The following is a 13045-nucleotide window of genomic DNA, read 5'->3' on the forward strand; positions in this document are numbered from 1 at the left end:
CCAGTGTGTGACCCCTCCCTGTGCCCCCAAGCAGGGATGAACACTCCGAAGCACCCTGGTGGACCCGCAGCCTCCATTCCTGTGGGTGCTGGAAGGCATGACGGCGGTCTCCTGAGCCCATGATCCCCTGGGAAGAACCTCCCAAACTCAGGGAAGTGCCTGGCCAGTCCCCCGGCTCCCCCACCGCCGCATGTGGAAGAACAGTCCCGCCAGTGTGCGTTGAGCCCAGTGGGGGCTCCCAGGGGGAACAAGCCAGCTGCTCTGTTTCTCTGAGGCACCCAAGAGCAGGCCCTCCTGAAGAAAGGCCTTTTGAGTGGGAGTCGGGGTGCCACAGCTCTAAGATTCTCTAGACTCCCCATCTAGACTCACTGTCTTGACATTTAAAACATCCCGTCTATTACTTTCTAGTTACATGTTGGTCAGATCTGGGTTTTTTGAACCCAAATGATACCCCCTAACTCCTCTTTCCAAAATTTATGCTCACTCTCCAAGCAGGACAATTGCCAAGCCCTGTGAACGTCCCAGTGGAGGGAGAGTGAGGACACGTGGGCTCTTTTAGGGGACGCTGCCGTGACATGGGCACACACTGTGCCAGCACACCCTCAGGAAGAGAGGGAGGGCCTGCCCCAAGAATGCCTCAGGAGCACAAGGGGCCACAGAGCAAAGACAGGGTGTCTCCGTTGATTTGTATCATCTTTTATTACACAAAATAAAATTCCATCTATGTTGCACATTCATACTTTCTCTAAATCTGGCTTTTAAAAACTCCCCAGGGGTGCAGTCCCATCTGTTCTTTGATTTTCCTTCCCATGACGTCACATCTCAACTGTAGTCGGTATCCTCTCAAAGGACAAAAGCAGACGTGGACGCTGGGGGCTGCCCCACACAGCGCACTCCCGGCCTGACCACTGGAGGCGCGGCCCCGCCAGCGTCTGGACCACTGCTGCCGGGGCCAGTCAAAGCATGAGAACCAAAGCGGCAGCATGTCATCGCCTTCACCAGCCCGTCTCCAGCAGCACAAAACCTGTCCTCCCAGCCGGTCTTCTGGGGACTGGGCGTCACGGTGATGTGGTGGCGCCGTCCCCAGGCAGCCGGGCGTCCGGGCTTCTCTTTGGGGAGGCCTGGACCAGGGCCTTAGGGGATCTCTGTGTCCATGGTATAAATCTGAATGAGATCAGACACAATGTTATCAATGATTGGCTTGGTAAGGTCGTCACTAAACACCTAGAAAGGAGAAGGAAAACAGGCTGATTAGATTCCCTCTGCGTTAACCGAGGCGCCTCCCACTAAGCACAGACTCACACTGCAGGGGCCAGCCCGCGGACTTGGCTATCAGAAACGATGTTGGCTCTCTGCAAAGCCGGTTCAGTTCCAGCCTACCAAGGCTGACCACAAAGCAGGGAACCTTCCAGACGGAAGAGCCTTGGTGATCATCCAATTCAGATAGGAGAGGAGACTTGTCCTGGGTTACACAGGGAGTAGGTGACAGAGCTGGACCTGGAGCACCGGTTCCTGCCTCCCCAAGGACTCTCTCAATACTAGGGTCTCTGGGGATCTTGGGAGAGGAGGGGGTGGGAGTCCATTTCCAAAAATAGGCAGGGTGGATCACCTGGACCCCACCCCACCCTAGGCTTTCCCCTGGGGAACACCGGGACTGCTCTACAGCCTGGACCGGACAACCTCTTGACCGCGCTGGAGAGCTTTAAAATTCTAAGGTGAGTCCCTAGGGGCACGGGGCTAACCCTGCACATTCCCAACGAAGGTCTGGCCTTGACCCCCGGCTCCTGAGAGGGGACCTCTATGCCCCTGGCACATCCTGCCTGATGAGAAGGTCTTGGTTTGCCCGGGCCAAGGGCCCTGCCAGGCAGTCTATGCTGACAGCGTGATTTGTGGTGGGGCCTTGGGCCGCACACAGCAGCATGACCTCCAGGGCACAGAGACTGAGTAACTGAGGTCAGGCCCTCGGGCGCTCCAGGCCTACAGGACCCAGCCCCAGTAAAGTCCCTGGACACCATGGCTCCAGGGGAGCTTCCGTGGTGGCAGTACTCCATGCATGTTGTCACACGTCATTGCTGGGAGAAACTGTGCTGCCGCCCAACTCCACTGGCAGGGGACCTGGAAGCTCCTGCCTGGTCTCTCCCGAACCCGCCCTACAACCGCCCCTTTTCTCTTTGCTGGTTTCACCCTGTATCCTTTCACTGTAATTAACCAGAACAACCATAACCACGAGGACAATGGCTTTTCTGAGTTCTGAGAGTCCTCCTAGTGAAGCATCAGGCCTGAGGCTGCTCTTGGGGTCCCCTGACCACATGGGAAGTAAAAAACAAAACAAGGATCCCTCGATTGGATGCCGTAGCCCCTTTGGGCCCAGGGGTTGCTGCCTGGGGAACCAAGGTACCACAAGGGTCAAGGCCTTGGGCTGAGCCAGGGCAAAAACTGGACTTGAGTCCATCCCTTCCATGTCCACAGCCCTCAAAGAAAGCTAGGACCCTCCACAGGCGACCACCTTAGGTGGGAGACAGTGACCTGCAAACCCTGAGCCAGAGCTCAGGAAGATTGGCTGACTCACCCTGGACTCTAGGTGGAAAAGAAATATTTCAGAAATATGGGTTTGTTCATCAGGTTCCACTATCTGTGTGCTCCTAGAGACCCCAAGCTGAGAAATGACCATTAAAAATACAAAGTAGTCCACGGCCAAAAGGTGGAAGCAACCCAAGTGTCCATTTATGGAGAAATAGACAAACACAATGTGGTCCATCCATCCCATGGAATAGTATTCAGCTCTAAAAAGGAGGGAAACTCTGACACGCGCTACTGCTTTAGAGTCAGCGCCTCGTCCACCCAGAGGCCCAACCCAGCTTGGCACAAAGGCTGGCCCTGCCGCTAGCGCGCTTGCGTGCAGGCAGGCTTCTGGCAGGGAAACACAACAAGCTCTGCCAAGTCTCCTGACGAGCACGGCAAAGCCCCAGCCCACAGCAGACAAGCGACAACAGAGAGGCGGTTGCTGCAGGGAGTGGCGGCCGAGAGCATGCGAGGAGGAAGAGGGTTTCGCAAATCACACATAAGCGTCCCAGGGCTGGGCAGGCAGGGGTGCCATCGGGAGCCACTCATCGCAAGGCAGCTGGCCGGAGCACCTCTCAAGCCCAAAGGCTGCCAGGATTCTGGACACTCCTGGTGCACGCAGCCCAGAGCCTTCCAGAAAAGGTGAAGAGCTGGGTGAATATGAGTGTGCTACTCCAAAAGGGGCCACTTCTTCCAAGTTTTAGCAATTACCAGGTAAGTCTGTGTTGCCCAGAAAACTGGCCCATGGCATCGCTGCTTGCCGACGCTCTTCTGTCAGGAGGCCGAAAGCAGGAAGCAGCGGCGGCGCAGTGCCACCCAGTGAAGAGAAAGGAGGGCAGAAAGGCAGACACATGGGGGAGAGCCGCGACGGACGATGGGGAACAAAGCACGACATCACAGATGCAAGCAGCCGAGGAACAGGGGCCACCATGCCCACCAGATGCCCTCAGAGAGCAGGGCTGCGCAGTGGGGAGCCCCTTCTGCCACCACCAGATTCCAACAGAGCAGGGACACTGCAGTCACATGATCTAGAAGTCCCCAAGAAGCCCCAGTATGGAACAATCCTTTCTGTCCACACAGAGGCCCTTTCACCCCAACACTGCTCCCAGGGGGTTGCGTCTGCCCTGAGATGGGGGCTGCAGATGCGTTTGTTCAAAGACACGTGAGCACCGATTGTGTGTCCGGTCCAGGCACCAGACAGGGGCAGGTGATGAAGCAGACAAGACCCTGTCTCTGCGCTTAGTCTGCTGTGTGGGGGATGAGACAGGCAATAAAGGACAGCAAAGCAAAGAGGAGGAAACGCTGTGGTCTCCCAGGGAGGGCAAGCAGGCCAGGGAGAGGGAGCATCAGGAAAGGGTGAGGCACCATGTGGGGCAAGCGGGGGGGGGGGGGTGGGGGGGTGGGCAGGTGTGGGCCCAGGAAGGCACCAAGGGGGCACCTCAGTTCAGGAAACAGGTGACACATTTTAGATTTCTGGCCACTGTGGGTTTGAGGAGAGGGGTGGGGCACAAAAAGGAGAAACCTTCAGTAATCTCAAAGTCAGCTTACGTAGAAGCTCATTCTAGGACAAGGCCAGACAATAAGGTGTTATGAGAAAGGAAGAGCAAACTCCAAGCATGGGAAAGGAAAAACAGAAAATGATCCCTAAATTCCATTATTTTGAGAAGCAGGGGGACTGCTCAGGGAAAATCGGACAGGACTGCAGAAGTCCTTGAGCAACGCCCTTCCGACAGACAGATCTCAACTGGCTCTCTACAAACTACGCTTTGGATTCAGTAGGTCTGGAGGAGGCCGGGGAATCCATCAATCACTCATCAGTCTCATCTCTCTATCCACCCATCTATCCGTCCATCCCCCCATCCACCCCCTACCGATCTATCCAGCATCTATCTATAGCTATCACCTGTCTACCTGTCCATCGGCCTCCATGTTTTTAGAGCACCCGTTACACAGTCCTGCGTCACTTAACGACGGGGACACGTTCTGAGAAATGCATCGTTAGGCGATTTTGTCATTGTGTGAACATCACAGAGTGCATTTACACAAACCTAGATGGTACAGCCCACTACACACCTAGGCTACATGGTGCTAATCTCATGGGACCATCGTCGTGTAAGCAGCCTGTCACTGACCGACACGTCATGATGCAGTGCAAGACTGTACTTGTTCTGATGTGAAGCCAGGTTTATTAACCTCTGATCTGCAACAAGCTCGCACTCAAGCCAATAAAAGTGCTTGGCTGAGCTCAGTGGTTCTCAACTGGAGGCGACCCCACCCCAGGACATTTGGCAATGTGTGGAGACATTTTGGCTGTCATCACTGGTGGAGAGGGTGCTCCTGGCATCTGATGGGTGGAGGCCAGCAATGCTGCTCAGCATCCCACAGTGCCCAGGATGGCCCGGCACAGACACTGATCCGGCCACAGTGTCCACAATGCCAAGGGGAACAAGTTCTGCCTTAGACTATTGTGACAGGGCATCTGCAAGCTTCTACATCCCCAAGTAGCCCACATCTTTCTTTGTGGATAATTACCACAAAGAAACACGAACACCAGGTACAGGAACTTCCGAAAGTCCTTAGGCAATGGAAAGGGGGACACACGCCAGTGCACTGAGCAGTCACCTCACCTGCCACCATGGCTTCTCGGCCTCAGCCTCGGCGGGCACCTCGACCCCATAGGCCTGCAGGGCCAGGTGGAGCACTGCCACGGCTATGTGCTGAGCCCGGAACCGGAGGCACAGCCCCCCGTGGTAGCTGTCCCGCAGCAGGGCCCAGGCAGTGACGGAGACGGGGGTCCGCTGCCAGCTGTAACGATTCAGCCAGTTCTTGAGGGAAATCAGGTAGTGGAGCAGGTACTGCAAAGACATGCCAGTCAGCCAGTTGGCCTTCGGGGCTCAGGCCCCCGGTTGCCTGCCTCCTCACTGCGAGGCACGGTGGCCCCTCCACCCGCCAGCCACTCTCCCCTCAGCTGTCTCAATGTGTACAAAACACAGATGGGATCGAGTCACTTCCCTGTTCACACGCTCCAACAGCTCCCTGTGTCACTTAGGAAAAAGCCCCAGTGCCTTCCACTGGCCTCCAAGCCCTGCCTCGCCCTCACCTCACCCTCCCGCTGTGTTTGAAGGCACCAGGCGCGCTCCACCTCAGGGCCATGGCACGTACTGCTGCCTCCACCTGAAATCATCTCATGCCCACTCCAGTCCCCACGTGCCCACCCACTCTCATCCTCCAGGCCCAGCTCCTGAAACCTGCCTGGGCCATTCTGGATGGCCACCCCCACCTCAATCCTTTTCCATCACGTGGCCCTGCTCTGGCCACCATCGGAAATCATTCTGCTCATCCCCTTGCCCGACTCAAAGAAAAGCTCCAGAAACAGCAGCCTTATCTGCAGAACAGAACAGTGTGCCCTTGCACCCAGCCCGAGGCTGGGGCCAGTGGTCACAGGATGCCTGCCTTCAGGACTAGAGACCGGGGACTGCGTTCCCCAGCAGTGCCGTCCTCGGCTGACAACTCTTCACGACCTTCCAGCTCAGCCGTCTGCCAGCTCCCGCTCCGGGAAGGCAGCTGCTTTGCCCAAAACTCACACTCTACTGAACACACTGCTGAGCCCACACGAGTGGCCCGAACACATGGACCTGGGACTCCAGCCTGGAGGAGGCAGCGGTTCTTTGGCTGCTTTCCAGCCCATCCTAACCCAGAGCAAAGGGAGAGCTGCCGGACTCCTGGCCATGAGGAGCCCCGCTCTCCAGCCCAACAGTCCCCGAGGCCAGCTGAGCACTGTTCCTCCCCAGACTCAGTGCCGTGACTGCCCCCGGCAGAGCCAGGGCGACTCCTGCCTTCCCCTTGGGTGTTTGTCAACCATCTTGCCGACCGAAAACACAAGGGTTTCGAAATCTCCACCAGGGGTTTCAGGGATTTAGGAAGGCGTTTAGAAGGATGGGAGTAAGACTATAAAACAGGCAACATGAAGGACCGCTGAGGTGAGGGAGTTATTCTGTATCTTCACTGTGGTGGTGGATACAAAAAGATACACACGTGATACAACTGCATAGCACCTCCCAGGCACAGCACACAACCAAGTAACCACCCGAACCAGGGGGACTGCATCCATGCCAACACCCTGCCTGTTCCATTGTATTCAAGTTTTACAGAATGTTTCCATTTGGGGAGACTGGGCAAAGGCTCCATATCAAATGTGATCTCTGTTATTTCCTCTGACTGCTTGTAAGTCGACAATCACCTCAATGAAAATTTCAATGAAAAAGAAACAAAATCTTGGCACAGAGCCAGATGTGACACACACACACACACACACACCCTCCCCCCGCTCTCTCTGCAGGCCACCCTTCCAGGCTGCCTGCACAGGGGCCTGGGGCCCCCAAAGGATGACATCCAAGGGTTTCACGTGTCCCTTTGCTGCTGCTGGAAACAGTTCTTCTGTTGGGCCCTTATGTTCCTAGCAGTTAAAGTGTGCTACTGAGCTCGAGCAACTTGGCTTTGTGCGGGGTTTCTAAGCACAGTGGAGCTGCATGCGAGCTCCGAGGCAGAGCACCAACTCTTGGTGACAGGGACTCGGGAAGGTCAGGAAACCAGCCCTGTTCCCCTGCGGCTCACTGAGCACACAGACTATACCAGTCACAGGAACTGCTTCAGAGGGTCGCTCAGACTCCAGCTTGTGGCCACAGCCAGGCGAGCCGAAAAGGCAGATGCTGAAATCAGAACTGCCTGAGGGAAGCCCGCAGCAGGCCAGGAGAGGGCGCCCAAGCCCCGCACCAGGAGCAGTCAGGAGCCCATGTGCTCATGGGGGTTAGAGGGGTACACTTTCAGGATGAAAAACAGAGGCTTGTGCCTGAAGACACAGTTGTCAATTCCCCAGCACGCACCTTGTGTGGGTGCTGGAACGAGACTTGGAAACGCAGAACTCTCAGCACGAGGAGCTCACACTGCACGATGCTGTCCCGGAGCGCCCAAAAGTGGGAGTCCAGCTCCAAGGGCTCGCTGCCTGGGTGAAGGCACCTGCGGAGAAACGACCATGCTTAAGGCGACCAGAGAGGGGCCCTGAGGAAGAGTCCCGTAAGTCCCACGATGCCCAGATACAAACCCCAGTGTCCTCTGGCCACAGACTAACATCGGGCCCTTCTCCCTCTGTGTAAGTCCCTCTTTGTCCACACGTATAGTGTTCAGGATAAAAACCAAAACCAACAGAAGAAAGATGCCAGCTTCTAGTTCTAGCCCCACTGGGCTGCCCCATATCACTCAGCAAGATGTCCAGTGTAAAGATGGGCTCTCCGCAATTGCTCCAGGAGAACCAGAAGTTCTGGCACGCCGGGTTGGTCATGCTTCCCGTTACAGTCAGCCTGGCAGCAGGACAGTCTTCATCACCTGGGGTGGCAATGCCCAGGGCACTCACTCTGGGCTCAAGGAGGGGATCTAAACATATCGTGGGGATGATGTATCCAAAAGAGTAAATGTATTTCAGCTTCACGTTTCGCAGATTGTCTTTCCTTCGTTCCAAATCTTTCTGTCCTTATTTACACCAGATATATCCACAACCTTCCCACCCACCCAAGATCATCAAGATGTACGAGAACAGGATTCACACTCAAGTGATCGAAATCCTCTGCCGATGACTCAGCCTTCCTAGCTCCTTACTCGCCTTCCAGTTTCCCCACAGAACCCCAGCCGGGTGCCCACATCTCATTACCGATCCACACAATCTCCCCTTCTGCAGCCTTCCTGCTGGAGACCCAGCAATTACGGGGGGACCCCAGCTGCCCACCCTTAGGCCTCTCTTCTGTTTTTCTCTTAGTCTTTCACTGTACACCATGGACCTGTCACGCTTAGGGGGTGGGGAGTGCTTCATCCGTTATCTGTTGATTAAAAGAGAAGAAGCCAAAATAGTTTTCTTTCCTAATGATTAGAGCTCCTTAAAAGGCTATGACGTGCCGTTAGTCAGGAACTTTCTCCTAGGCCTGGCACAGACTGCCTGGCTGGCTGAGCCTCCATGTCCTTCCCCATCAGGAACATGGCTGCTTGGGCCCAGGGCTGCTGCACACAGACAACTGTGCACACACCAGGGTGAGAGACACTCCTTACCAACTCTGACTCAGTTTCTCACAGCATTTAAATAAGACGATTGCCCAGCTGGCTCTACACCCTCTCCTGCATGGCAGGCTGACCTGCAGGGCCCACAGAACCCAACTGATTCCATCTGTCCTGTCCAAGATTCCAGATGAATCTTCTTTGATACACCTTTCCAAGCCCCCTCTGCTCTAGCTGTGCTCCCACCCACCCCAGTGACCCTCTCTTACCCACCCCCCTCCACACTCCCTCTGGCCCAAGCTTCTCTCCCACAGACGCCCCTGGGCTTCTGCCACCAGGCTCGTTCTCGCCTTTGCTGCTAGTGCTTCCGGCCTGGTTCAAGGCCACTCAGGTGCTTCCTTCCGAGCTTGACTACTAGAGTCTGGAGGGCAGGCCCAGTGGGACCCTTCTCTGCCCTCCCATCGGGGTAGACGCCCAGAAGCTGTTACCTGTTGGACACGTTGATGATGTCACGAGTACGCAGATGCTGCTCCTCCACTTTGCCAGCCAAGTAAAGGGAAGACATGGCAACCAAGTAGGGGTCATAGGCATCCAGGTTGATCTCGCAGAAGAACTTATGATAAATGGTACAAGCAGTGGCGATGGGAATGGACTGCATCCCGAGCTTGACACCTACCGAGAGAAAGCAGGCAGGAGAGGACTTAAACCCAGTGCTCCCCCACTGTGAAAGGGTGAGGGGAGCCGCTGTGCTGGGCCCCAAGGGTGCGCATCCCTGCTCAGACAGGACCGAGAGTTTGGAGCCTGGCTGGCAGTGGCAGTGGGTCTTTCACTGGGTCCTCTACGGAGGGGTTTAGAGGCAGGCTTCTCAGACTCTAAAGGACTAACCAGCCCCTGGCGGGGGGGGGGGGGGGGCGCGGGGGGAGGGGGGGGCTCAAAGGCAGCACCTCCTTCAGTGGCTCTGCAGAGTCCACACTTCTACCAAGGCCCCAGGTCGTGCTCTAGCTACAGATGTGCAGACCATACTAGGAGAGGGAAGGCTCAGACTACTGCTCAGTTAGCACTGGGCGTATCGGCTTCTGCACAACATCTGGGAAAGGACCACACACTGCTGTGTGTCTGTTTCTGCCTTAGCAAACATTTAACTAGAGGTTGCCCCTGCCCCTGCAGCTCACCTAACCAAAATCCTCCCAAGATGACAAGAGGGAACAAAGGCCTCTGAGCATCAGACACCACAGTCCTGATGCTACAGGTCAAGATTATGCTCAGCAATGATTTCCTAGTCCATAGATTAGAAAAAGCAGGAAAAGCTAGCATGGTGACCGCCAAAGGCAACCCAGGGCAGAGCAGGAGAAAAGTAGAGCCCATGGCCACAGCCAGGCACCAGGGAGGAAGCCTGCCATGCTGAAAAGGGGACAGAACTCAAAGAACCAGAGCTCGGTGGTGTGATTTGGGAGTTAAAGCCCATCCTCCGCCCCCAGCCCCAGACAGCAGCTAAGGAAAGCACTGCATCGGGTCACAGAACCAAAACAGATTCACAGTGGCCAGGTTAGCAAGCGAAGTTTACATGACCTCCAATAGGCTGAAAGAAGAAGGTGGAGAACAAGCAACCAACAATCTTTAGGATTCCACTCAACATCCGCCACCTAAGAAGGTACATTAGTTCCCTAGGGCTGCTCGAACAGACTTTCGTAAACTCAGTGGCTTCAAACAACACACCTTTATCTTCTCTTACAATCCTGGTGGTCAGAAGTCCAAAATGAGTCTTAGGAGCCTAGGCTCAAGGTGTCAGCAGGGCTGGTTCTTCTGGAGGCTCCAGGGGAGCACCTGTTCCCTTGCCTTTTCCTGCTTCTAGAGATGCCTGCAGTCTTTGGCTCGTGGCCCCTCCCTCCATCTTAAAGCCAGTGGTGCAGCAGCTTCCACCTCTGCTTCCCTCACCACCCAGACTTCTCCTCTGCCTGTCACTCCTCCGGCCTCTCTCTTAGGATGGTGTGACTACATCGGGCCCACCAGATCATCGAGGAGAGTTCCCCCATATTAAGATACTTAATCTCTTTTGCTACATGAGGTAAGAGCCACAGATCCCAGGGATTAGGATGGGAAGATCCTGAGAGGACTAGTATTTAGCTTGGCGCAGAAGGCGAGGGTATATGCAATACACTTTGTAAACAAGTCTTTTAAAAGTGATACCTAAAGACCTTTTAGCGTTTCAAGGTTTAAACTTCAGTTACACACACAGTTCCTGCACGGACCGCATTTTCAGAGATGTCAGATAAGGTCGTAGAGCTGCACGTGGCCCTCCAGGTCTCGTTTTACACAGCAAAGCCTCCCTCAGAGGACGACTAGTTTCCCTGGTTTACGCGGACCCTCCGAGCAGATGGGTGGCAGCATACGAGGGGACACTGCCATCCTTCCTTCTACACTTCACAACTCTTCTTGGAAATTAAATGTACAAATCACTGGGATTAACGGTCCTGCACTATTTCCGCAGACGCGGCCCACCTTGACTTGAAAGCAGACTCACCCAAACCCCTCTGCCTCGGAGTAACAAAGTAACAAAGATCGGAAATAAGCGGCTGCCGGCCGAGCCAGATACTATTGACAGAGAAACAATGTTTCTACCGGGATCCGCTAGGCTGCCTCGCCTAGCCGGAGAGCCGGGCGCCCGACCCCAGTGCGCACAGCGTGGCGGGCCTCCGAACGCGAGCCGCCCCGGGGCTCGGGGCGACGGGACCTCCCCAGCACGACTGGTCACGAGCCTCACCAACGGCGGGCTCCGAGAGGTTCCGTGAGCCCGAACGCCACGCAGTGTCCCCGCAGGCTGGGAGACAGGGGTGGCCGCCTGCCAGCGGGGCCGCGGCCTCGGCAGCCCTCTGCCAGGGCCTGCGCGCCAGCCCCGCCGTGGCAGTGACCGCGGCGGCCCGCAGCCCACGGCCCGGGACGCAGGGCGCGGCGGCGAGGCCGGGCCTCCCTCCGGGCCCCCGCTCGAGCCGGCGGCCTCTCCCTCCGCCCAGCCGCGCCCGCGCCGCGTCCTGTGGGGCCTTCTTCGGGGAGCGGGTCGCCGTCCCGGAGGCCCGGCCCTCCCACGGCGGGGTCGGGGAAAGCGCGGCTCGGCGGCCCCGGCCAGCCGGTCCAGCCCGCGCGGGGCCCGCCTCTCCCCGGCCGGGGTTACCTGCCTCCATGATGAACCTCGTCACTCGGAAGTGCACCCTCGCCTCGGGGGCCGGCCGCCCCTCGGCGCCCCGCGCCACGTCCCCTCCTGCACAGCTCTGCGGGCCAACGGCCTCCATGGGGCCGGCTCCGCGGCCCGGCCGCCCCCCCGAAGGAGCAGCGCCCCCAGAGCGCCGCTGCCGGCTCCGGGGGTCCTCGCGGCGGGTGCGGCAGCCCCGCCCCGCCCCGCCCCGCCGGCCCCCGCCCCCCGGCCGGCCCGCCCCTCCCCTCCCCTCCCCTCCCCTCCCCTCCCCCTCCTCCCCCTCCCCCTCCTCCCCCTCCCTCCCTCGGGTGAGCGCGCGGCTGCGCGCACGGGGTGGGCCCGGCCCAATGCGCAGGCGCAGACGCAGAGGCCGACGTTGCCGGGCGGTTTGCGTGGCCCGCCCCGCCCCTGGACGCCTCCGGCCTCCTCCCGGGACGCCGCCCGCCGCCCCGCCCGAGGGAACCTCGCGCTCCGGCCCCGGGGCCATTCCGCCGACCCCGGAGGTCACGCGCAGCACCCTGGGCGCAACCGGCCGGGCCACTCCGCGAGGGTTCAGCGAGGTCTCGGGACTGGGGCTGGGGCGCGAGGGCACCTCCGGGCGCTTGAGCTGCAAGTCCCTGCGGTCCCAGCGAGGTGTCGCTCCAGACTGGTGGCCCAGCGTAGTTTAGGACGGGGGCAGTTGGCGGCGTCTGCCAAGCCCTGGGCGAGGGGCGCGTACGAAAGCTCAAGCTGAGGCGTCTCGGCTCCCGACAGAAGGCGTGTGATTCCGTGTCAGAATTCATAAAACCCGAATCCAGGTCTGCCCGAGCGCCCCGAAGGAAACGCTGTGCACAGAATGAGGGCATGAAGGGTATTGGTCTCTGGGTTTTCCAGCGGCCCTGCGTCCCTTGGGAATCTGGTTTCTGCTCGCCTTTCCAGGCTGGTACACAGTAGGAGCTTAATAAGTGTTTGCTGAATGAAGGTTGTTGAATATCCTGTTCACACTGCCATCCCACATTTTGTTTAAGTCTTCCACAAGCGGGAAATTGTGCATCAAGCGTTAGGGATGTAGAAACAAGCTAGGGAGGGACAGTTCTGATAACAGTTGCTGGGATGTGAGAGGGCTGGGAACTTTGGGAGGAAAAAGCCACTGCTCCCAAGCCCTTCTGCCAGAGTGACTGGACCCTGGTGACTGGACCCCAGGGACGATCCTGATGTTTCCACCTCCCACCCCCCCCCCCACCCCACCGCCACCCGGGACAGCCTTGATCT

General features: G+C 57.6%; 1 protein-coding gene across 3 annotated transcripts; it reads right to left on the minus strand.

The window, feature by feature from the left end:
- Positions 1-676: 676 nt before the first annotated feature.
- On the minus strand, positions 677-12004 carry CCNQ (cyclin Q). 3 transcript variants are annotated; one of them, XM_070502404.1, is made up of 5 exons: positions 11774-12004; positions 9093-9276; positions 7446-7578; positions 5190-5417; positions 677-1224 (listed from the first exon to the last, which is right to left on the minus strand). In XM_070502404.1, the coding sequence occupies exons 1-5, from the start codon at positions 11889-11891 to the stop codon at positions 1135-1137; spliced, it is 753 nt and encodes a 250-aa protein (XP_070358505.1). In that variant the 5' UTR covers positions 11892-12004; the 3' UTR covers positions 677-1134. The 3 variants fall into 3 exon arrangements, with proteins under 3 accessions (XP_070358505.1, XP_070358506.1, XP_070358507.1); XM_070502405.1 differs by having other exon boundaries at positions 677-1164; positions 11774-12003; XM_070502406.1 differs by lacking the exon at positions 11774-12004 and adding an exon at positions 10321-11150.
- Positions 12005-13045: the final 1041 nt, after the last annotated feature.

Source organism: Equus asinus, chromosome X (genome assembly GCF_041296235.1).
Source record: "Equus asinus isolate D_3611 breed Donkey chromosome X, EquAss-T2T_v2, whole genome shotgun sequence".
Taxonomy (NCBI): domain Eukaryota; kingdom Metazoa; phylum Chordata; class Mammalia; order Perissodactyla; family Equidae; genus Equus; species Equus asinus.